Raw genomic sequence first — 25596 nt, 5'->3', positions numbered from 1 at the left:
GCTGACCAGAGCCATATCCAGCCTGGCTTTGAATGCTTCCAGGGATGGGGCATCCACAACCTCCTTGGGCAACCTGTTCCAGTGTGTCACCACCCTCTGAGTGAAAAACTTCCTCTAATATCTAACCCAAACCTCCCCTGTCTCAGTTTAAAACCATTCCCCCTTTGTCCTATCAGTATCCACCCTTGTAAACAGCCATAGCCACTCCTGTTTATACACTCCTTTCAAATATTGGAAGGCCACAATGAGGTCTCCCCGGAGCCTTCTCTTTTCCAAGCTAAACAAGCCCAGTCCCCTCAACCTTTCCTCCAGCCCTCTGATAATCTTAGTGGCCCTCCTCTGGACTCACTCCAAGAGCTCTGCATCTTTTTTGTTCTGGGTACCCCAGGCCTGGATGCAGTACTCCAGATGGGGCCTCACAAGAGCCGAGTAGAGGGGACAATCACCTCCCTCTACCTGCTGGCCACTCTTCCTTTAATGCAGCCCAGGATATAGTTGGCCTTCTGGGCTGCAAGCACACACTGCTGGCTCATGCCCAGCTTCTCGTCTACCAGTACGCCCAAGTCCCTCAAGGCAGCAGGTCCTTCAAGGCCGCTGCCAGCACCCCATCCCTCTAGGATAGTTATGCTTCCACACACCTTATCGTGGGAAGGCTTGCTCCTCCTTCACACCTAATTTAAATCCCTCCCAATGAGTCCTGCTAGCCTTTTCCCAAAGAAAGACCCTTCTCCCAGTTTGAGAAAGGCAAACCCCATCTGGTGCCCACAAATCCAGAACCATGTGGGCGAGTTGCCTCGTTGACAAAGTTGTGGCAATGGCACCAGCCCCAAAGCCAGGTATTTAAAGAAGTGATCCCTTGGTTCGTTTCTGTGCAGTTCCCTAATACAGGAGGCAGAGAAGAAAAGATGAGCTGCGCATTCAATTCCTTTAGCCGTCATCCCAAGGCGCTGAAATCCCTTTTGATAGCCCTTGACTCACGCGTAGTCGCATCATCTCTCCCTGCCTGGCAAAGCAGTAAGGGATTGTGGTCCATTGGTCATACCAGGCTCAGTAGTTTCCCAGTGACGTCCTTCACCCGTGCACTGGGAAGACAGCAGCCTTCTCTAAAAAGATGTTCTGCTCAGTGTGTTGGACATTCAATTCCCCATAGGGAGGAATCGCCTGCAACCAATACCAAGCTGACTCCTCACACAGAGATTAAAAAAGGAACGTGTTTCCAGTCTCTGTAGGAAGAGGCAGTGGCTCTGCTCCTGCTAGAGAAGATGAAGATGGATGTGCCAGTGGGCTTAACCAGGATATCCCAGTTGAATGTCACTGAAGTAGTAGTATCAAGGAAAATGCACTGCATGGGTTTCTAAACGGTTTCTAAAAGGTTAACAGGGAAAAGACAACTACTAGTGGTTAGCACTGTGCTAGTGTCGGGCCTCAAGCACTCAGTGCCAAGCAGATGTGATGCCCGTGAGGAACGTTACTGCTGTGTGCTGCTGTGGTTCAGCTATCCTGACTATACCCGAATGATCCTGCCTGTATAATGATTTACCGTGATCACTGAACCTAAAGTCCCTAAGCATACTTCAGTCTCCTCACAGCACAACACACGTTTGAAATACGTGCTTCCCTACGCCGACCCGCCTGCGTAAAGCATTCGGAAAGGTCTCGGCGTTCCACAAGGTGACCCCAGGGCCGCTCCGCCTCACAGCAGCAGAGCAGCCCCCGTTCCCGCCCCGAGGCGTGCCGCGGGACGAGCACCGGGACACAGCCCTCACTCCGCCCGCTCGCCGCAGCTCCAGCCACAACCCCAAGCTCCACCGGCAGCCGCTCCGCTCCGGAGACGGAAGCGGGCTGATGGCAGCGGCGGAAGGGAGGTGCCGAAGCTACGCGTGCCCAGTCATGGCTTTCCGGTAGCGGCGGTGGTTTCTCTTCTTCGGTTGCCGCTGGGAGCGGGCGGCATGGCCGTGAGGCGGGCGCTGCTAGCGCTGCGGCCCCACGGCGCCTTCCTGCCCGCTTCCGCCTCACGTCACCGCCTTACTTGTCCGCGCGCGGTGGCCGCGGTTAGCGGCGACGCGGGGTGGGCGCGGCGCGTGTGCCGGGCCCGGCGCTGCGGGGAGAGCGGTGAGAGCGGGAAGCGGGGGCGCGCGCGTGTGTGTGTGTGTGTCCTCTTTTCCTCTCCCCGGAGCTCGGGGTGGCTTCATCTCCGTGGTGGCCGGCGCTGTGTTCTGTCTGAAGTTGCTCTGAGCTCTACTCTATCCGTTGGTACTGAATTACCTGGAATAGTGATAGGTGGGATGCCTCTGCCCCTCGGTGGGGTCCTTGTGGGACGTGGGGGACCTGGGAGGTGTTCCAGAGCTGCAGCAGCACTGCTGTCAATGTTCATGCTTGTAGAACTTAGCAGTCAGATCTCTCTGTGTTTTCACAGGAGTCAGTGCATGTTGTTGCTGGCTGTTGTAGTAAAGGTGTGCATTTCTTCCTTGTTGCAGCTAGTAGGGAAACCCCTGGGGAGCTCGTGTGTTCGTTTATTGTTATTTCGTTAAAATATGTCAACTTTCTGCTTATCTTTCTCAGGTGTGAGCAACTCCGTGTCTTCATTTGTACAAAGCAAGGGCAGTGTTTCCTTGCTGGGGAATAAGAAGCTTTTTTTTGACACTCACGCTCTGGTGTGCCTCCTGGAAGAAAATGGTAACGTGCTACACACGTTCCTTGGGTTGGATCATGGGTGGTTTCTTTGCTTGGTTAGATAAACCGTGGCAGTATGCAACTGTGTTGTAATGCGACTGAATGTGGACTGCTGCATAAAATGCAGCTCTTGGGATGGAGTGTAGAATACTGTATAAAATATACCTTCTCTTACCCTTAAACATAAGGGAAGAGATCCTTCTGGATTCGTGATGAAGTGCCTTCACTACCCTAGTAACATTAAGAGGAGGGACTGTGCAGCCGAATTGCTTTGTGATAGCTCACATCACTGGAAAGGAGAGATCCCAGTCACTTTCTCCTCCCATATAGTTTGGTTCTTCATGTGTGCCAACCTAATTCTCAGGAAACTACGATTCATTTTGCTTGATTAGCATACTGAGACATTAGTTTAATGAGCTCACAGGGCAGCTGTGTGAGCACCAGGACACATACATAGCAGCAGGAGGAAGGGTACCCCCTTTTGATGATGGCAAATGATTAAATCAGCTCTGCTGTTGAAAGCGACTCACTCTCAAACCCCGAATCTGCTTTTTAACACTAACCTGCTACGTATTTGAAACTGTGTTTTAAGACAGTTCACCATATACAGAATTCAAAGTGTATCTTTATAGGGACTCAGAAGCTTACAGGCCTAAAATCAGAGCTCTTCTCTGGGGGAATTGCTGAGATTTGCATATCTTACATGGTACTCCTTATAGTATACTAAAAGTAGATATCTGCTCTTGAATGTCAGGGTTCTTACTCATAAAAATAACCATGTGAGAGATAGCGTTCTGTATTGCTTTTAGAAAAAACCTTCAATGTTTATCTTGCTGATACTGTAATAGTGCTGTACTACAGAAACAGCTATGTATGTTACAGGCATAATTCTGGAGCGGAGGAACTTGGTTGTACTGCCTGGTTGTGCCCTGCTAGTGCTAGATAGAGAGGAATATGCTTTATTGCCTTTCATAACTGGCTGCTTTTTTAAATAGCTTTGTTATGAATATTAGAAATTGTCAATCTTCATCAGCTGTCCTGATGTAGGTCTCTAATGGGAAATGGCCTCAAGTTGCGTAAGAGTAAGTTTAGGTTGGATGTCAGGACAAACTTCTTTACAGAAAGGGTTGTTGAGCACTGGAATAGGCTCCACAGGGAGGTGGTTGAGTCACCATCCCTGGATGTGTTTAAGAGCCATTTGGATGTGGTGCTCAGAGATATGATTTAACAGAAGGTTGTTAGAGTTAGGGCAGTATGGTTAGGTTGTGGTTGGTCTTGATGATCTTGAAGGTCTTTTCCAACCTGAGCGATTACATGACTCTATGAATGTTGTTGTATTTTGTTTTGCTTAGGATTCACTACTCAGCAGTCGGAGGTGATTGTGTCTGCATTCGTGAAAATCGTGAATGCCAACCTGGATATGATTTACAAGGACATGGTGACCAAAGTGCAGCAGGTTAGCTCAAAAAAGGTGGAAGGGTTAAATTCAGTTGAAATCTAGTATGCCTGCTAATGAAGTGCACATTGCTGTATTACTTACTGGTAGACAATGTTTAAAAATTTGAAAATGAACAGCTATCCACGTATATCTACTGGCTATTGAGTTTTGTCTTGAATATATCACTTATCAAAGTGTTGGGATGGACCTTGAGACTTGAGAACTATGATCTGGTACAATGTTCGTGAGTAGGTATTTGTTTCTTTGTTTCTTCCTGGCTTTATTGTAACCTGAATAGAATACATGAAAAGCATTTTCACAGTCATAGGCGATACTCTATGCATGGATTTAACTAGTAACAGCTCCTACATTACTTTCTTCTCTAGTTTTACAGCAACAACATGAAAGATTTCCTCCTGTAATTTACCATTCTGTTATGTAGTCTGTTTTTAAATTTATCTTTCTGTCATAGTGACATTTATATTGTATTAGAGTTGGGCTAAACTTCTTTGCAATGCTTTTAGTGTGTGGTTAGTGTAGTTGTATATACCGATAACACACGGGAACAGTATGTTTTGAATGCTGATATTGTAAGTTGTCTATTTCCTTTGATGCATATGTTGTTCAAGGTATACTCTTAAGTCTACCCACATAAATGCGTGTAAATCAGTGAGAGGAACTGAAGAAAACCTGCTTGAAAATAGACTGATGATTCTTAACATCTAGAGATCCATCCTGGTTACCAGAAAATTGCATTGACTTGAACTGAATTTGTTTTGTTTTTGGGAGGGAGTTCTTTGTCAAGTTGTACACAGGCAGAGCTATGTAAGCAAGTGGACAGATGAGTGTTGAATATTGCCATTTTATGCTTTTAGGCACATCTGACTCCAGAAGTGCAATTGAAATTAAGAGTAAGACACAACTCGCTGTATGTGGAAATTAAGCATCTTTTGAATGTTTTTCACAGTATCTAGTATGCTGGAATTCCCAGGCACATGAGTGTGTCAAATAGACCATGCTAGTGGGAAGCAGTAACTGAAGTACTTAGACTGCTGTGTGTGGCTGGGATTCACAGCCCCAAGTCACTTGCCAAACAAAGGATTCAAGTAATTTTGTGGTAACTGAGCTGCCATCTTAATGTGAGAATGTGACATCTTGATGTGAGAAAACTGTAGTTGCTGTCTTCATAGTGTAATAGTCTTGACAGGGGGGCAGCTCACTGAATAGTGGATTTTGCATCACCTTCCATATGGGGAGGCTTCAGTCCATCTTTTCTAACTCTTCAACTCCAGGAAAGGCAGACACAAAAGCACTTCCTTCTCCTGTGCTGAATTTGTTCCGCAGTAGATCAGAGAATGCATTGTTTAAGAACCCTTTCCCCCACTGTGTGTGTTTAACAATAAGCAGCTGTTGGCATCTGTACCTCCTCGTATTCCCAGATTTTTGAAATGAAAGTGGATATTTTTCTCCTTTTTCTGAGACTGTGCTACATATGACCCTCAGGTGAATTTCTGTCATTAGAGTTCAACTGTACAAGTTTATATGGCATGCTTAGGAGGTGTGTATTGACCTGAACTCTGACTAACATGGCAAACCTGTGCTTTGTTACAGTCTTTGTGTGGTCAAGGGCTTATACCAACAGAGAATGAAGAACTGGAAGAGAAATTGGAAAACTGAATGTAGTTATTGCCATTAGGCCCTAATTGGATACGTAAAAGATAAATAAAAGCCTTAAAAAATACACGCACATGTTGTATGTGTATAGAAATGAGAAAGAGATAGAAAATGGAAGAAATCCTTTTTATGAGCTCATTGAAGAGGAGGGAGAATGAAAGTAAGCTGAACACATCAGGGAATAAGAAAGGAGAGATCCGTGGCGGTACTCTTTCTGTAGATCTTTTGTGATATATCCAGTACACTGACTCACTGCTTTTTGTTTTTTACAGTCAGGTAGCCTGTAGTGCTGTAAGTTAGAAAAATCATTACTTGACAAAAAGTTACAGTGTCAGATTTATAATGGTGGTAATCCAGACTCAAAAGCAAGGATCTGCTTATTAGTGGGAGACATTTAGCAGAGAGAGGGGAATGCCTGTTTGTATGTGGATAGAGTAGCATCTAGAGCAGTATGTACAGACCTTTCCATCCTCCAAAATGGAGGAGGATGCTTGTTTGTCTTCTGATAGCTCATTTCTGTCAGACTGAGAGGAGCGTTTAGAAATGTATGTATAGTGTATGCTTCTGTTTAGCTGAGCAGAAAAGTGGAGTGAGCTCTCTTCCATAGGAAGGTGGAAAAGGAGGAAATTACAAGAGTAGGGTAGCACTGGGGAGTCTTGGTGTGAAAGCTGGCTTTCCTCTTTTAGCACAGGGGCCCCTTTTCTCTCTAATGCTTTTGCTAGGTTAAGAATTTGAAGACTTAAAAGAAACTATATCCTAGGCTATTGCTTGAATTATTCTGACCTGTGTTAGTATTGCTGATTTTCTTTTTTTTTTTCTTTTTTTTTCTTTTTTTTTTCCCAAACATTACTAACACTTTAGCCGAACTTGCTTGACTTGGCACTTTCTCTTAATTTATCTTGCCTTCTTTGAAACTATGATAGTTGATCTTAAATCGCCAGATTAAAAATTTCAAAGTACCTATTGTATTTGTATGCACAGATGAAAAAAAGAACCATTATAGTTACATGTTCTGAGGCTTGTCTTCTGTCTTTTAAAGGAGATTGCTCTTCAGCAAGTAATGTCCCATATTGGTGGATTGAAAAAGGACATGATTATATTGGAAAAAAGTGAGTTTTCAGCACTTCGTTCAGAAAATGAGGTAAAAATCAGTATCTTGGACTTGTGGTACTTATTTTTATTAAGGATGTAAAGAAGTGGTTTGTATCCAGGAGGTTGACTTGGGTGCTAATATGGGTTAACACCAACTTAATAATCTCACAAAGGGACAGAATGCACCCTCAGCAAGTTTGCAGGTGAGACAAAGCTGGCAGGAATTGCTGACCCACAGTCTGTTGATGTCCCTTCCATCCAGATGGAAGCTGGGAAAGTAGGCTGTTAGGAATCTCATGAAGTTTGACTTCATGAGATTCCTAACATGAGTTTGACTCATGAAGGCAAAGACTTAAATCTTCCTGATCACACATGAGGTAGAAAATAAAACAGTGAGGAGGGAAGAAACTACTAAGCTGTATGGCACAAATTGTTGATGCAGCTGTTGCTCTTTTTTTTGTTACGATAATTTTCATACATTAGAATTAAAAGAAGGTGCTCCAACCGTTCTTATTTCATATGTCTTTTGAAAGCAATAGTGATAGAATAATTCAGCTTAGAAGGGACTTCAAGAGACCATTAAGGGAGTTGCTGGCTGCATTTTGATTGCCATTTAGCAATTTCTTTTAAGTCTAAACAAGCCCACTGCTTGCTGTCTTGCACACTCTTTCTCTTTTCACTCTCCACTCCTATGCCACTTGCTGCAGTCTCCAATCATCTTGGTGGCTCTCCATTGAGTTTGTACCAGAATGACAACATTTGTCTTGTACCGGGGAGCCTAAAGCTGGACACAGCTTTCCTGATGTAAGCTCACAAATGCTAAGCATGAGGGAGTAATTAGTTACTTTTGGCTGTGTTTACTCTTGGTAATACCATCCCGTGCATTTGGCCACCTGTAGTGCTCTGGGACAGTACTAGCTTCTGTCTTGTGCTGTTGTTTGGAAATGTGCAGTACGTGTACAGGTGGGTCTGTCTGCACACGTACTGAGAATATAAATGAAGTTAAACCATGTTCATTCTGCCTTCTGTTGTGGTTTAACCTGGCAGGTGGCTGAGCACTGCACCATCATCCAGTCATTCCGCCCCCCTTCCCAGTGGGATGTGGGAGGGAATTAAATAATAATGATAAAATAGAACCCATGGGTTGAGATAAAACTATTCACTGAAACAGGGAAAAGGAAAATAGTTATGTCTATACAATAGGTATAACAAGTGATGCACAAGTAATTGTTCACCACCCCCTGGCTGATGCCCAGATACCTTCCAAACAATAGAAGAGAAAGAGATGAACTCCAACTCCCTTCAGAACTCCTTCTGCTTGATATCATTTGGTATGGAATATCCCTTTGGTCAGCTTAATTCAACTGTCTCAATTCTGTTCCCTCCCAGCTCCTTGGGCCCTTTGCTTCAAGTGGTCTTGGCTCTGTACTACACTGCTTAGCAGGCAACTGTAAATACCGGGGTGTTATCAGCGTTGTTTTTCTCCTAGAACTAAAACATAGCATCGTATCAGACACTGAAGAAAAATAACTTCATCCCATCTGAAACTAAGACACGTTCCTTTCACAGTATGGATTGTAGTCCTTGCTACTGATCATGCAAATTGGTTAGTATGTATAGATTGTCAGTTTTTGTGTACAATACTAAGGTGTACATTTTTTCTGCTCTCCCAGAAAATAAAACTTGAACTCCAGCAGATAAAGAAGCAAGTCATGGTAAGATACTGTACCAATATAATCAAGAATTAACGCCTGTCTTATTTGCTTAAAAAAAATGTTGCTGTTATGATTTTATTGTAAAGGTTGTGTTTGATTGTTATAATTGAAATTGATGGGCCAGAATGGACTGCAACAAAGTCAATTTCACACGTATTTAATTTATGGCGACAGAACTGTAAACAGTGTAAGTGCTGAATTAATATGTAACTGTCCAGCATTTAAAATAGCTTTTAAAAGACTTAGCCAGTAAGTTTGGGACCAGTATGTTTGGTCCCACTTGTTTGTTAGCAAATGACCTTAGCAAGAAAAAATAATTTTTGGAGGAAACTCACTTGTTAATGATCTGCAGGTTCTTCTGAGGTTTAATAATCAGTGCTGTGTTTCTGCTCTTTGTAGCTTGCTTCTCCTGACTAACAGTCAAAATACCTTTCTCTCATCAAGATTGTTTCAAAACCTGTTACTTAAATGAATGCGTAGCTTTACGCAGGTAAAAATTCTTGCAAGAATGGTTAAGATTGGAAACAGTTTTGTTATGAAGTGCTCAATGCATACTGGCTTTCAGAACAATGTTTTTAAAATACATTCAGCATCTGATTTTTGTCTTGTAACTTATTTTATTGTTTTGCTTGCTTGTAAATAAGTTAGCATAGTCACTGGTAGGACATGAAGGATCTGAGTCATCTTTAAGTTGGATGTCTTTAAATTTAACTTTTTACTGTAAAGATAAAATGCTAATTGTAATAATTACATTTGCTCATGCTTTTTCTTCTAAAGGACAGAATGACACAATGTTGTAAAGGCTTCAAAACATTTCAAATTTTTCATTAAATTGTAACGTTGTGCTGTAGTGACATCTAATTACAACACACTTAAAGTTCAAGAATCCCAGCATAGAAACTGAATGTCATTATTATTTGTACTAACTTAATGAAGTCTTGTCTAGCTGACATTGGTCTACTTGAGAGATGTTTACTTATTTTTTTACTGCAGAATATCCCAGAACATCATCAATCTCTTGATTCTCCCACACATTCATCTGATCAGTGGTTTGTCTTATGACAAAGTGTTATCTGGCTAGAATTCCTGCTGGGAAGTTAATTTAAAATGGCAGCTGTCGCTAAGGAAAGTAGGAATTGCTTAGAGCTATCCATGAAGCAAAGTACTTAATGGTAGTTTTAAAAGTTATGTGCTTAAAAATAATAAACTTTTTCTGTCTTAGTTGTCAGTAGTTCTTTTCTGAGAACCTAGATGCAGTCTTTAGAAGCAGATTTCCTTTTAAATTTTAAAGTTGGAAACTGTTTTTGAAGTTATCTTGGGTATCAGAATTTCTTCATAGAAGTTCAATTTGCATAGTGTGCATAGGCAAGGAGTTCTAAAAGTAGTGAGTCATGGGTTTATGAAATGTTCCCAGAATTTGTAGAAGGTTGTGATCTTAATTAACTCTTGCTTTGAGTGTTCTGGTATAAAAGTAGTTGTTAGTTTTTTCCAGTGGGAATGAACTCATCCTACAGAACACAAGTGGAAAGGCAGGAACACTTGTACTTTGGAAGTTGTCTTACTAGCACGTTGTGTCTTAAGAATCCAGTTCCTCTCTAATTAAAAAGAGGCACAGTATTTTTGTCTGACTTTTTTTGCTTACAATTAAATAGAAATTCTTGTTCACTCCTTTATCATTTGTGTTCCCCTAAGGATGAAATTACCAAAGTTCGTGCAGATAACAAACTAAACCTAAACCTGGAGAAGAGCAGAGTAAAAGAATTGGTAAGTTCTGGTTGCTTTCTTCTAGAAACATCTAAACATTGAATAATCTCCAAATTTGGGTAAGAACAACAGTTTAATCTGTAGTATTATTCCTTTTCAAGATGCTATTAATCCAAATTACTCATCCTTACGCTGCTGCAGTGCAAGGTACTGTGGGTTTTTTTGTGTCTGTCTCTTTTGATATTGTTTCCATGTTGGTATTATTGTACTACAGTTAAATATTCTGACTAGCTGCCTCGAGATTTTCTGTATTATTAGCATAGCTCTATTTTCTCATTGAATTAAGTATAAACATTTCATTATCTTGCCATTATTGAAGGTGTTTCCTTTTCCTATAGCTAATTTTAATTCAGTGTGGCTAGTTTGTCAGGCAATACCTGTTGTGAAAGTAGTTGTGATTAATTTTTATGGTAACTGATAGCAAGTCTGATTGTTTTTGACTTTGATACATCTGGCAGAACTGAATTAACAAGCTTTTTAATTAGATTATATATATTAATTAGATATTAGAGATTAGAGATAGATTAGAGATTAGAGATTAGATTACATATATTAGAGATTAGAGATTAGATTATATATATTAATTAGATAAATGAAAAATTAGATTAGTTTTTGTTGGTTTTTTTTGCATCAGATGGAGCACTCTAAATAGAAATTTGGTTTTAGCTCTTTTTGGAATAGATTTCAGGAACTTGAATTGCATCATCAAAATGGACAGATCTTTTAGTGAAATTTTACTGCAAATTTTGTTTTTAACTCAGTCCTTTCCTCATAGGTAGGTAATGAGAAAGTAATATTTACTTGCAATCTCAACAGTAAGAACTGTTTGGATATAAGTCATTTTTTTGTGTGTGTGTTTTAACTGCTGAAGGAGATTATCTTAATTTGCCAGCACTCCATGTCAGCCAATTCTAATGTTTCAAACTCTAAATGCTTTATCTTTTAATAAGTTCATTCCATTTTACATTTCCTGGAGAAGTTTTCATTAGCTCACGCACATCTGCTTATGCCCTGATTTATATCTGCAGTAATACAGATTGAATTGAAAATCTTGAAGCATGGAACAAATTTTCACTTATATTCATGTGCTCTTGCGTCGCGGTCTCTTAAGTTTGCTGTTTAAAAACATCAAGATGCATCTGGCAGAACTAAATTTTCTCTGTTTAGCAAAAAAAACATGGACTTAAGGGGAAATCTCCCTGTTTAATTTCAAGGTGGGGTTAACCTTGCCTTTCCTCTTCTTATGCGCTCATGTTATTACAGACGTGTCATGGTCTTTTGTAATGAAAGGACATGCTGGAACGGGTTGCCCAAGGAGGTTGTGGATGCCCCAGACCTGGAGGCACTCAAGGCCAGGCTGGATGTGGCTCTGGGCAGCCTGGTCTGATGGTTGGAGACCCTGCACATAGCAGGGGGGTTGAAGCTACATGATCGTTGTGGTCCTTTTCAACCCAGGCTGTTCTATGAAATGAAATTTCACTTTCTTAAAGCTAAGTTCTAGGGTTCTAGCCACAAGGCTGACTGAGCAAATGCAGACATCAGCAAAGATGCTTCCAGAATATAAATTATTCTGAAAATATCCATTTGGCTAACAGCATCTATACAAAGTTAAGCGGAAACTGTTTCAAACTATGTATTACATTGTTTATTTTAAATGTAATGCTACATTTGATAGCCATAATCAGTTTTTTAATGTGGGGTCCCATTCACACAGAATCATAGAATGGCTTGGATTGGAAGGGACTTTAAAGACCATCCTGCTGTGGGCAGCATTGCCACCCAGCAGGCTGCCCAGGACCCCATTCAGCCTGGCCTTGAACACCTGCAGGGATGGGGCATTGCTGTGTTAAACTTTACTCACCTCAAACAAGATAGTGTTCTGGATATTAAAAGAGAGTTTTTCAACGCTGAGGCATTTATGTAGATTATTCTGAGTTTGATATCGAAGTAGAATAACCCTCTAGACAGGAAGGAAAAAAAAAAAAAGCAACTTTCCACATGGGAATGTCAGTAGATGAGGTTATCGCTGTGTGACTGAGGATTCTGAGATGGGAGCCTGATGACCTTAATACTCTGCGCTATAGACTGGTGGCTCAGCAGCTGTCCTAGGAGTAATTGAATTGCTCCAGTAGTGGGTAGGAACCATTACATATGTCAAATGATGCCTATTCGTGAGTCAGAAAGGTATTGCCTTAAAGGTCTGCTTCTTGAAAGGTATGCCTTAAAGGTATGCTTCTTGAATCTGGATTTACCTTTCCTTGAATCCAAATAACTATTGTTTATAAGTAAGCCAGGACTTCTGACTTAAAGTATTTGTCTTTCAAGTGTTTCTGAACCAGTGACTTGAGATATAAATGCTACATGTTTACCAAATACAGCATTTTCAGTGGTGTTCCTCAAGTACCGTTCTGACCACTTCAAAATTTTGAATAGAGAATGCCTGTAATGCTGGTGAAACATCTTTGGTAGCTGAGTTTGCTATGGTAACTTAAAAACTACTCCCCTTACTGAAGGAAGTGGATGGTTCAGTCGTCTTGTTGTTTGTATGCTCTGTTGATTTAGTTATCTGTCCCATTCACTCTTCAGAGTCGCAGGTCTTTGGCAGAAGTGCAAATCTGCCAGCTTTTCTGCCAGCTGCTTTTTAGTGTATGTCATTGTTCCAGTGTGTGCTGAACACCTGTCTAAATTCAACTTTCCAGGTGACAGCAGTCACCTTGCAATGCTTTCTTTCAGGTGTTGTCAGACATGGTTGTTCAGATTCAGTTTTGTAGAAAAGTGGGAAACAAAGGACTGAAAAGGAAATGTGCTTCTAAGCGTTTGGGAAAGGGCTTAAAGACAATATCATATTTATCTGTCTGCTGTTTGTTTTTCCCTTCCAGTATTCACTTAATGAAAGAAAACTACTCGAAATGAGGACAGAAGTAGTAGAATTGGTAAGAACTTGGTAGCTTGTTATCATGTAACAAAGCTTTTTTTACCTGTGTTACAGAGCTGGTATTCTGTTTTGAAGCTGCTCATGCTCTTAGGCACACTTCAATGTACAAAATGTCATTGAGTTTTATTATTTTTCTGTATATTTCCACAATGGTACAGACAAATTAAGTGTCTACAGAATAAAAAGGCTTATGTATTATTAGATCTACACACAAATATGACCTGTTCAGTGGGCTTTTTTGTTTTATTTTGGAACTTGACATAAGTAGTATTTTCTCTGGACAGAATTTTATATTTACGGTTGTTTTTTCATTTTTTTTTATCAGTGACTTTTTCCATGTTCAGTGGGACCGCAAGCCGTATCTTGATTGATTTGACTTCATTTTAAAGGAGGCTTTTACTAAACTATTCCTCTTCATTTTGTTTGATTTCTGTACTGTTGAAAATTAGTCACGGAAGACCTCTAGCCATAAATCATTAATTGATTACGATGTTTCAGTAGTGCTGGTTTGAAAATAGCTGCAGCAGAGCAGCTGCTGTTCTGAGTTTACAAGCTTGATCTTTCAGCCCTTTCTGAGTAATAATTTAATCCCATTTTTTTCTATGAAGTCCTGTCTTCTGTCATAATCAGATTATGACTGTCATTCTATAGGTGTTTTTGTAGTAGAATTCACTGCAAGATGAAGACAAGTTTTTTTTTTTTACCTCAAAAGACCTAGTCTGATATTTCTAAGGATTCATAAATTTTCATGCTCCTCCAGTATGTTTCTGTCACAAGAGTCTTTGAGACTTCTCAATAGCTATTATAATTGAGATGTGATTTGAACATCTGTGGGCCAGATGACAGATTCAAGTGAGTGATTATGCTTCTAGATTGAGATAAGAGGACACCCAGTTCTGCCATGTTCTAGATTACATCTTAGTGAACATGTAATGAAAGTTTACTGGGTTCAGTTCCTTAGGTATGGTAAGCTAGGAAAAAACTTGTTTGCTTTGAGTGCAAATTACTTCATAACATACATTTAAGGAGGAGTTGGAAGTACAGTTTAGAGGAATGGGTAACATTTCTAAGTAAACATGGAACTGTTCAAATTATATGTTTGTTTTGTTTTCTAGCATGCACAACAAGATCGAGCTCTGACCCAAACAGACAGAAAAATAGACACAGAAGTTGCTGATCTGAAAACAATGCTGGAATCGCACAAACTTGATAATATTAAGTACTTAGCAGGTAAGACATCTGCTGGTGGACCTGTTACATTGAACAATGTTTTTGCAGTTGTCCATTCACTGTACTCATGAAGGCCCAAGTTCAAAGAAAATATGAACGCTTTCAGTAGTCTCAGGCAGTATCATCAGCATTATTACCAGAGAAAGTTGTCTGTAATTTGCAGCTGTATTTGGCAGGGACTACACCTGTATGCTCTTTCCATTCTTTGTGCTGCAATAATGTGTGTGAGAAATCAAAAAGATTGGCTGTCAGTAGGACTAAAAAGCTTCATCTGTGCCCAGCTTAATTTATAAAAGCAGCCTGCATTTATCTGTCTGATGGAGCTCTATCTACAAAATTGAATGCTTCTGTCTTTGAGTGTTCATTATCAAATTCTTCAAATACTTATTTTCCAGGCACATGCATTAGAACAAATAGGTTATTGCTCTTGTAGAAAAATGTCAAAATATTAAAGTTATCTAAGTTTGTAGTGCTATTAAATGAACAGGAGAAGTTATTCTTCTGATTTAAACTTCTGGATTATTTGTTCACAGCAGGTTTTGTCACTAGTACAATCACACCTATAGTACTGTACTGTAGGGATATGCTTTACAGAAAACCATTACTGAAAAATAAAAAGCAACTTCTTAAAATGAGAGGAAGTTCTTTTCCCTGCCATCCCTACTCAAAAACTACTCATAGAAGTGAGAAATAAGCAAAATGTGTTTACTTGAATTGCTTCCATTGCAAACAGTGGCAAAAATCATCTGTGCCTATATCTAGAAACCAAAAGTTGATTACGTTCACTAGAAATAATAAAAAAAAACCAACCCAAAAACACAAATTGATAAGCTTTAATAAAGTAGTTTGCATTTATTTGTTTGAATACTTGACTGTGATTTAATAATGGTGTCATTCCTCATTTTACAACTGTAACTTGCCATTTTGATCTTTTTTTCAAATGGTAAGCAGCTAAGGTGGTTTTTTTTCCAACCTTTTGATAGTTTTCCAGTCCAATTCCTGCACATTCCTTTTCCTTCCTTCTTCTTTGTCATTTTTGTGTCCCTCTGCCTTGAAATTGTTTGTGCTTTGTAAATTAGAAAGCTTACTTTCTTATATGGGAAAGAAGTGGTGCTTGTATCTTTAGCAGTGTAGTAATATGTGTACTTAGGTTTCTGAAGATATATACCTAGAGCTCGTGATTCATTATCTGTCTTTTCCACTTCTATTTTCTTTCAGGTTCAGTATTTACATGCCTTACTGTAGCACTGGGATTCTATCGTTTATGGATGTAATAAAGCATCACTTTAAAGGGACTTCTACTATCTTGTTTTCTGAAAAGGAAAAAAAAATTGTCTTTGCTTGAACTTCAACCATGTCTTGAATGTTTTATTTATTTTCTTTGTGAAGAAGACTGTATTGAGAATGTAACCAAAGACGTGCCTAGAAACATACTGTATGTATGTACATCATGCCTGTTTTGAAACTTACCTCTGATCAAAGCACGGTAAAAGCATTTGTGTTATTTTTCTTCATTCTGAACTGCACTATGCCTTGCTGTTGCAAAGTGCCATATAAGCAAAGACTGACATTCATACCAATTGCATGGCGCTGCGTGCGCTAGGAATTACATTCTGGTGTTTGTTCAGACGTGCTTAGCAGAGTCGGTTGCATCGATTGGACTGGAATGGTGATGATTAGTATAAAACTGAAACTGTGTTTCGTGGCTTGGAAGTACTCTTGTTTAAATAGGATTTGTGTTAACTGAATCGTGCTTACTTCTTTCCTTCTAACACTTGATCAGACAGTTACTATGATCAAACATGTCTTGCCTTTTTATAACAGTATATAACAGTTATAATCAGAGTTTATAACAGATCAGCTTCTTTTTCAGATGACCATCAAATCAATCATCTTTCATGAGTTCCATGTAATGGAGCAGTGTTTGCTGCTAGTTTTGTTTTTAATATATCTGTAGGTTTTTTACTAACTCGCCTTTTTATACATAAGTTTCTGATTCTCATTCCATATGCTAATTGTTAACCACTATAACTGGCAGTTTGAAATGCTGTAAAACACATCAGTTTTACTTTGTGGCTAAATTATACAAACTGTCTCTGGTGCTGCTTCCTTGTCGGAAAGGAATTGGTGCTTCTGGAAAGGAAAGATATTTCTTTAGTGGATGGTTATGAAGCAGTGTCATACCTGAGGACCTGAGGGAATTGCAATGTTGTCTGTCTTCTGTTTGTTTTCTTGTCTTATTAAAAAAAAAAATCCTACTGGTACTTCAAATGTGGAATTTAAGTAGTGATTATAATGATGAAAGTCGTAATGGAGATCTGTAAGGATATTTAAAGTCATTCTGAGCAAGCCCTTGTGAACTAGCAAATGCAACCGAAAGCTACAAATGAAAGCATCCTGTGTATCCAGGTACATATATCCATCATTCTTCCATTCAGGAAGTAACAGCTTTAGTAACAGCCATCTGTGTTCCTTCATTTAAGGGAAATACTGTCATCTTGCTTCTTACAAAAAGAGAATGACCTATGCACTGGTAATAAATGCTGTTAGAGGACAATCTTGGCTTTGTTTAATGAAAGTAAAGCTGTTTGGCTACCTTGTGTCTGTGTCATAAAAGCTATTTAACTTTTTTGGTGGTTGCCAATGCGAACTGACTGTGTGTGAGGACAAACAGATGTATGACTGCGGATGTGAACTTGAAATAAAGAATTTCATATATTTCATAGAACTATGATGTTTTCTTTACAACTTTTTCAATTAATCTGAACGTAATTGCTTTACGGTAAGTCGTTGTTCACGAGACTGTACTGAAAGCTAAGAATTAGCAAAGTCAGCAGCCACTAGAACACTCCGAAGAAGAAAGAGCAGTCAATAGAGATTATTAATTTGCAATAACAGTTTCCCTGCACTAACTTCAACAGCTCTTCTAAATTGAATGAATCTGTACTGTAAGTTCTTCACTTGCTTGTTGGCTTTTTTCTTTTTTCTTAAGAAAGCATTTTTTTGTGCTATAGGTCTTGATAGCTCCTCTATTTGAGAAAGTAAAATTTAATGTCTGGAATTATCTCGGTGTTGATTCCTGTGTTTCCAGAATAGAGAGTCCTGTATATGTTTGTGTAGTCAGTACATCTTTACCTGTATGCTCAAGCATCTGATAATAATTGCTGAATTAATTCTTTAAATCTAATTTTAAATGTAATGTGTATTCAGCTGAAAACTGAATCTATGCAAACAGGCTTCTTCTGAGAGCAAGTGGAGGGAGGAAGTGAAAGATTATAGAGTAGCATTGTCCTGGAATTAGCAAAGTAAGTAAAAGCACAGTCTTTGGTGAGTGTTCTGAACAGGGAATGACACTTATGCTGTCTTTCTCCTGAACTGCATATTAATAGGGAATAATTATTATTTCCTAGCCTATGAAGTCTTTAAGTGTGATGTAAAAAAGCTGCCTTTGTTGTATGAGGATAGGTGTTCTCTGATCTGTTCCTCTGATTTGGAAGATCATATTTAGCAATCTCATACATGTATCACATTTATTGGCATTCCTAATTGGTAGAATTTGCACTTGGAAATATCTGAAGAGATTTGCTTTCCAAGAAATATTTAAAGCCAAAAAACTCAAGAAAATGAAAAATCTTTTGGTACAGATAAGAAGCAGATATATCAGGATACTGCTGAATGTCTTGGAAAACACAAGTTGAGTGTCATAGGATTCATAACTTGGAGACCTAAATTCCTCCCCTATTTCTTTCTGTAAGACTTTCTGCACGGTGCTACGTAATGTTTAGCATCAGAACCAATTCAAGATGTACAGAAATAATTTTCAGTTCTCTTGACTTCAGGTTTTGACTTTCAATTTATAAGGCAATATGTGGGGCTTTTTCAAAAGATGCGAGTGAAAAATAGGCTGTTGTACAATAAAACCATTTAAGCTGTGAAAGCTTGAAGCAGCTCTCCCTTGGTTAAGAAATGTATCTGTTTTATTTCCTCCCTGGCAGGAAAAAAAGGTATAAGTGATAAAAATTAAGAAATGTGTGATCTCTCACCTGTCTTTTAACTTAGCTTGTGAGAATAGAGGATGCAGCCAGAGCTGAGCTCTGCCTCTGATTTGCTTTCAGGAGTTCATCTCTGTTGAGAGCAAAGACGAGAGGTTCTTTAAGGATACTGAGAATCATTTCATCTGCTGAAAACTTTTTCTGAAAGCTTTGCCTTCCCCTTTTCTTTTTTGTAGGACAAATGGAGATCTGGAGCTCCTACAAAACTCTATTTGTAAGATGTTTGTGAGAATACATGGAATCTAGCTGCTTGTCTGTCTTGTTTTACCCCTTGCTTGCAGTAAAAATCTGTCAGTGAGCCATCCTTGAGCCTTGGCTCAAGTGTTTACTCTTACTAAACTGTTACTAACAGCTATGACTGTGAAATCATGTACTGTTGAACCCTTTCTCTCTTAGAGATGTTGATTGGATCATTTGTTTCCCAAAACACTGAAGTTATTTTTAAAAATGCAAGTTGACAAATGGGAGTTTATTTTTAGTTTAGGTGTGAAGTCTGCTTCATTTTTTTTTTCCTCTGCACACAAATGTTTTGCATATTTATCATCGTGTTTCTTTTTGAAGCCTTATTCTAGTAGTGGATATCCGCTTAACTCGGGTCTTCGTAAATGCCGAAATCCTACCTCCATGCAGTCACCAACAGTTCCTATTGACTTTGGTGAAAGAATGCTTTTGCCTTCTAGCTATTTTTGAGCCATACCAGTTCCATGAAAAAAAAAAGATTTTGTTCTTTTTCTTACTGCTATCTGTAGACCTGACATGGGGAAACTGTCTTTTTTTCTGCTGCATCTGCAGTAAGCTAAATTCCTGTGTCTAGTTCCTATGAACTGCTAGTTGCAAGGCATAAGCAAAACTCGCCTTTGCAGCTCCCACTGAGGTTTCCAGGAATCAAGCGGAATATCTTATTCTGATCTTGCTACTAACTCTGGAAAGAGCTTTACAAAGCTGTCATGTGAATTTCAAAGAATAGGTAAACCATGAAGTTACTCTTCTGGATGTCTTAATATACTGATAAACGCTGTATGTGGAAATTCTTTCTTTAGTGATTAGTCTTACTGTAGTGTTTTGGGTTTGTTTGTAATTATTTCTCTAGCTACCTCTCTTGAATGTAGTGGTTTTCTTGTTTGTTTTTCGTTAGCCTAAGAATGAAACTTACTGTATGAGCATTTCATATGCTTCAGCCCATAAAACTTTGTTTGCAATCAGCTGTGCTTGGAATACTGGGGTTTGTTTTCAGCATAAACAAGTGTTTATGCTCTCGGAGATGAAGGCTCTGCTACTTTTGCGAGGACAGCTTCCTTTGGCTTAAAACATGTGGTTTGTTATTATTACCATTTAAACCTTGTTACTGCATTTTTTAGATCTGTGGTGTTTGATGCTTTATTTTACACTTAAATCCCAGGTCAGAACAACATGAATAATCCTTAACGTGAAAATCTGCAACTAGATAAAGATCACAGATGGAAGATGCCAGTGTTTGCATAGCATTCCCTTGAATTCTGTCTATTCAAAGAAGGAGAAAATTCCAGTTTGCTTGGAAGGATGCCTAGTTGGTATCAAAATACTGGAAACGGGTAATAAGGTATTGAGGCAAATACCAGTCTTGGGCCAAGGTTTATCCCTGTAGCTATGCTCTTTAATGTGTTGTAATATTTCAGATGCCATACGTCCTTGCACTGTTCCAGTATGCAATCTATCAAACTCTTAAAAGTTCATTAGGTGCTCCATTGTACTCTGAATTGTATCAGCTTGGTTCAAGCCTTCTTGCAAATAGTCTCTTCTCACCGCCTTAGTGAGATTAAAGAAGGGTGTATTTCTGCTGCACGTGTTCTTTAAGAACTTTAAACAAGACTGCATGGTAAATGAATATAATAACGGCTTACTTACACCAGGCCTTTGAATTTGATCAAATCAAGCTTGTGTACAGGGCTTCAGAGTCTGTCTTGGAAGCAATAGTGACTAAGTTTTCTCAGCATGGGTGGGAAGGGAGGCAGAGCAAGTTTCTGTGTGAAAGGTAGAACTCATTGTTTATGTTTTAATCTCCACTATGCTCTGGTCCTTCTCCTTTGTTCGAAATAATGTAGTCCTCTTACGTAGTACTGTTGGCAATGCATGTTACTCTATGAACGGGAAACTCCTCAATATGCCACTTTTGATCATGATTTTGTCCAGAGTAATTTGCATCACTACCACTGATGTCTTCACTGAAGATCTATTTTCCTGTGGCAAAAGTGAGCTAATTATTATGTGTTTACAGAGTTCTCCCAGTGATGCAGGAAGTAAATAAGTACAAAGGCTGCTGCAGAAGATCCCCTTGAAGACTACCTACCAGAATCAGATCCAGAGAGTGGCTGACAATTTTGATAATGTTTTGCATTATGGCATGCAAAGGTCCTTTGATTTCCACAGCTGCTAACTAGGCCTGAGCAGTGGCCAGCTTTTTGAGCTACTCAACTTTTCAGTGAGCTTTCCAGACCAAGTAAACTGTGGGCAATAGTCTATGTGAAAAAAGGAACCACTGATGTCGCACGGGTAAGACTGAACACATATAGTATGGATGCTGTTTGTGGGTTTATGTTTTCATTCAGTATTTTTATTTGATGCAGTTAGTTTGTACCATGTGTTCTATTCCAGTACCATTCAGAAGTAATGGAATATAGGTAGCTTTTAGAAAGATGAAATTCTATGAAAGCTGGGGGAAAATACCTGGTAAGTTTCACATTCCCAGAAATGCACAGGAAAATTCTTGCAAGGATCTTAGTATTTTAACTATTTCCTCAGAAAAAGAGCTCTCATCAAAAATTAAGCTTTTTTAGAACTGTTTGTTGTTGTTTTTTTCCTAGCAACATACCAGTCAGTGATTTGCTGCGTGCTTCCCTATGTGGCTTGTTTCATTTCTAATAGTCTGATTTGGGTTACCCATGGCCACTGCTCTCAAAAAAGTTATGGTTGGATATCCTTTCTTTTTTGCTATTCAGTAAAAAATGCATCCAGGGCATTAGAAAATCTTAACAGTATTGTTGTCCACAAAGCTATTCAGTAGTTGACTTGTCTTGTTTTAAACGGGGCCCTATTTTACCCAAGGTATCAGACCATGCCTGGCAGGTTATATGTGGGATGCTTCAGAAAGCGTGGCTAAGCAGAGTTGGGAACGTCTGAGGAAGCTAATCCTGTTTGATAGAGAGAACTGTGGTAGTCATCACCTAGCAATGCAAAAATATGCTCACTCTGGAAGGTAAATGTTTAACAGAAACCTCATCTCTGATTTCCATAAATGCCACTGTTTTAAGAGGTATTTTCCTCTTCCTTCCACTGTTAGCTTTCAAGTTGAACACATGGTCTTGTACTTGGGCACTCCTAGCTTATTTTAACTGGCTGTCCCAAAGTTCAAATATTCAGTATGTCATCTAACTAATATGTTTTGGATTCTTTTATTTTCATTTGTAATTTCAACACTGTTTTCAAGCGTTTCTTTTGTCCGAAGTTTGTAGAAGGATTTGGTGGAGGGAAGGGTTTGTTTTCAGTTTGTTCCTAATAAGAGATTTACTGTTTCTTAATGAAACTGTTTAATGAATTAAAATATGACTGAAGGCTCTCTTGCAAGCTCCTACTTGTTTGCTGAAGTCAAAGGCATATTTATATTAAGGGTTTGTGATCAGTCTCCTGATTGATGCTTCTTTTAAGTCTTGTACAAATTGTCTTTCAAGTAGCAATTTAAATATTTCTGTGAACTGTTAGTACATCTCCACATGGAGCAAAACCACAAGACCCAGAGGTACTCAAATATCTGTGAATAAAACAAGCCGCGGGATCATGTATAAACAGCTACAAATATAGGGAAAAAATTGCAAGGTGGTAGAAGCCTGTGTATTGTATAAATATCTAAGATACCAAGTAGATAAGACTGTAGCAACAGCGAGAGGAAAACATAAGCAAAGCTGGTTCTTTCAATCCATAAATGAGAGTTATGGCATGTCTTCCCTCTTCGCTCTTGGACAATACCCAGCAATAGAGGCAGTTGTTTAACAACTGCCTTTGCTGTGTATGTGGCTGTCTGTTCCTTGAATGGCTGGTAGAGGCGTGTTAATCCAGAAACTGAGGCTTACAGTATGTGATTTTTTTTTTGTTTTCATGGAGTAAAGCTTTTTACTGCAGATATGTGAAGTTTATATAAACTCCATCAGCCTCGCTATGAGAATCATAACTTAAATGTGTGTAGGGGTGGATTTATTGTTTCTAAATCTTCTACACATGTCCTAATGTGCTGTGTTTGGCTCCTGATTACAAACTACCAAAGGATCACTGCTCCTTGGTAATTGTCCTTACTGAAGCAACAGGTGGACTGGGTGATTTGGTAATACGTCTGTGTCAGAATGAACCATAGGGATGTTCACGAGGAGGAGTTACTGTAGGGAGAGATTAGAAAGTGAGTTGCTTCTGAGAGGATAGCAACCAAGGGAAGAAATACTTGGAATGTATGTGTATATTGAAATGAAAAGTCCCAAGAAACGGTAATGTTAAAGAAGGCCCCGTGAGTGATGGCAGGAAGCAAGACGGTTGCTAAGTTACGAGGCAATTTTGGATAGCAGCTCTGTAGGCAAGGATGGTTTAATGGGCCCTTGCTGAAGTTCCCATGTTTGACTACATAAAAGCATGGTGCCAATGTAAAACCATCACAGTCATAGCTCAGCAGTTGTGTTACTGGGGAAGGTATGTGTGCTCCTGGGGAAAGGAACTGCCTTGCTTTCTGCCCCTTGCAAGGCACCAAGCCCCAACTCTGCCCCACGGTTGGATGAGTCCCCCAGGTTCCAGCTCTGACTGGGATAATTGTACTGGGAAATCCAGCTTTAAGAGCAGAATAGTTCCTGCCTATTTTTCCCTACACTTCCTAGCAGGGCTGCAAGCACTTAAAATTCTCTTCTCTCAGATGATATTCAAGCCTGCCTGAGGATAGGAAACAACAGGCCTTGGCTTAATCTTTCCTGCAGTGAGGATGAAATAGGACTGCTGAATGATAAAAAAAAAAAAAAAAAAAAAAAAAAAAAAAAAAAAGTCTAATCTTTTGCTGGGATCCTGAGAGTTGAAGGGCTTTTCTCCCTAGATGGATTTTGCTCTTTCCAAATATAAAGAGCAGTAAATTCAGTAATGAGTCCCTACCTAGCCAGCATAATAGATTGCTTCTATCTAAACCTTGTCCCAGGGGACCTGTTTGTGGGTTGCTTTTGATACCGTAGAGCTCATATCAATGAAACTGCTCATCAAATATGTAACTAATGTTTGTGACTGAGACTGATAACTATATAGCTATGTACAGCTAGGTATTACACAGATTTTGTTTTTCATGCTGGTGCTGTGGACTGATGTAGGCTATGGCCAGAAGTTCATTCTTTTATGGTACGTGATCGATAGGGACGTAAGTTGTCACATTTTGCTCTGTATGATCATCTGAGATCTTTTCCTCACCCGTCCATCTGGTGTAATTTACCATTATTACTATTGGAGGTATTGCTACCTCCAACAGTATGGGAGATATTTCAAATAACAGAACGGGGAAAATGCTTTCAGATGTAAGAGGAAGACTGGATGAAGTATTTTTTTTTTTACCAAGAATACATTGTGCGAGACTAATTTGCCACCTTTCTTTGGTAATAACTGTGTTAACAAACTTTGTAGGCAAAAGAAATGCAATAGGTCTAATGTATGATGACTAAAGGTTCCACGTAACCTAACTTGAAAATACAAAGATAATGCTACTGAGAAGCAGTTTCATGATCATAGAATCATATAATTGCTCAGGTGGGAAAAGACCTTCAAGATCATCAAGTCCACCTGCAACCTAACCATACTACCCTAACTAACAACCCTCTGCTAAATCATGTCCCTGAGCACCACATCCAAATGGATTTTAAACGCATTCAGGGATGGTGACTCAACCACCTCTCTGTGGACCCTATTACAGTGCTTAAAAGTCCTTTCTGTAAAGAAGTTTTTCCTTGTATCGAACCTAAACCTCCCCTAGCACAACTTGAGGCCATTTCCCCTCATCCTGTCACCTGTCACCCATGAGAAGAGACCAACCCCATTCTCACTGCAATGACCTTTCAGGTATTGGAAGAGAGCAATAAGGTCTCCCCTCAGCCTCCTTTTCCCCAGACTAAACAGCCCCAGTTGCTCCTCATAGGGCATATTTTCCAAGCCCTTCACAAGCCTTGTTGTCCTTCTTTGGACCTGCTCCAGCACTTCAATATCCCTTCTGTACTGAGGTGCCCAAAACTGAACAGAGTACTCGAGGTGAGGCCTCACCAAGGCCAAGTACAGGGGCAGGATGACTTCCCTAGTCCAGTTCACCACACCATTCCTGATACAAGCCAGGATGCCATTGGCCTTCCTGGCCACCTGGGCACACTGCTGGCTCATATTCAGCCAACTGTCCAACAGTACACCAAGGTCCCTTTCCATCAGGCAGCTTTCCAGCCACACCTCCCCAAGCCTGTAGGGTTGCCTGGGGTTGTTGTGATCAAAATGCAGGACCCTACACTTGGCCCTATTGAAACTCATACAGTTTGCCTTGGCCCATCAATCTAGTCTATTGAGGTCCCTCTGTAGTGCCTTTCTCCCCTCAGGCAGATCAACACTCCCTCCCAGCTTGGTGTCATCTGTCAGGGTGCAATCCATCTGTCCACATGGACTTGTGAGTGTCCAGCTTTCAGAGCAGGTCCAAAACCATTTCATCAGGCCCTGGATTATGCAGGGCCTATTCTGCTCTCCATCACTATCTGTCAGTGCAAGGGGCTGTGTGCCCAGGGAGCAACAAGTCTTACTATTAAAGTCTGAAGCAAAGAAGGCATTAAGTACCTCAGCCTTATCCTGATCCTTGGTCGCTGTGTTGCCTCTCCGTCCAATGAGGGATGGCGATTCTCCTTTGCCCCTCCTCTTACTGTTAATGTACTTATAGAAATATTCATTGTTGTCTTTCACTTTAGTGGCCAAGTTCAGTTATAGCTGGGCTTTGGCCTTTCTAATTTT

General features: G+C 39.8%; 1 protein-coding gene across 1 annotated transcript; it reads left to right on the top strand.

Moving 5' to 3' along the window:
* Positions 1 to 1885: 1885 nt before the first annotated feature.
* On the top strand, positions 1886 to 17249 carry MCUR1 (mitochondrial calcium uniporter regulator 1). Its single transcript, XM_418928.8, has 9 exons — positions 1886 to 2112; positions 2563 to 2676; positions 4026 to 4129; positions 6825 to 6926; positions 8551 to 8592; positions 10285 to 10356; positions 13236 to 13289; positions 14407 to 14521; positions 15740 to 17249. The coding sequence occupies exons 1-9, from the start codon at positions 1950 to 1952 to the stop codon at positions 15793 to 15795; spliced, it is 822 nt and encodes a 273-aa protein (XP_418928.2). The 5' UTR covers positions 1886 to 1949; the 3' UTR covers positions 15796 to 17249.
* The last annotated feature ends 8347 nt before the right edge of the window (positions 17250 to 25596 follow it).

This window comes from Gallus gallus, chromosome 2 (assembly GCF_016699485.2).
Source record: "Gallus gallus isolate bGalGal1 chromosome 2, bGalGal1.mat.broiler.GRCg7b, whole genome shotgun sequence".
Lineage (NCBI taxonomy): Eukaryota > Metazoa > Chordata > Aves > Galliformes > Phasianidae > Gallus > Gallus gallus.
This window is presented reverse-complemented; position numbering and strand designations above follow the sequence as displayed.

Bases quoted from the DNA above. Each gene is read 5' to 3' on its own strand.
- MCUR1 (XM_418928.8), top strand. From the start codon at position 1,950: ATGGCCGTGAGGCGGGCGCTGCTAGCGCTGCGGCCCCACGGCGCCTTC. The intron at 4,130-6,824 runs GTTAGCTCAAAA...TGTCTTTTAAAG, and splicing joins TGGTGACCAAAGTGCAGCAG to GAGATTGCTCTTCAGCAAGT. The intron at 6,927-8,550 runs GTAAAAATCAGT...CTGCTCTCCCAG, and splicing joins CACTTCGTTCAGAAAATGAG to AAAATAAAACTTGAACTCCA.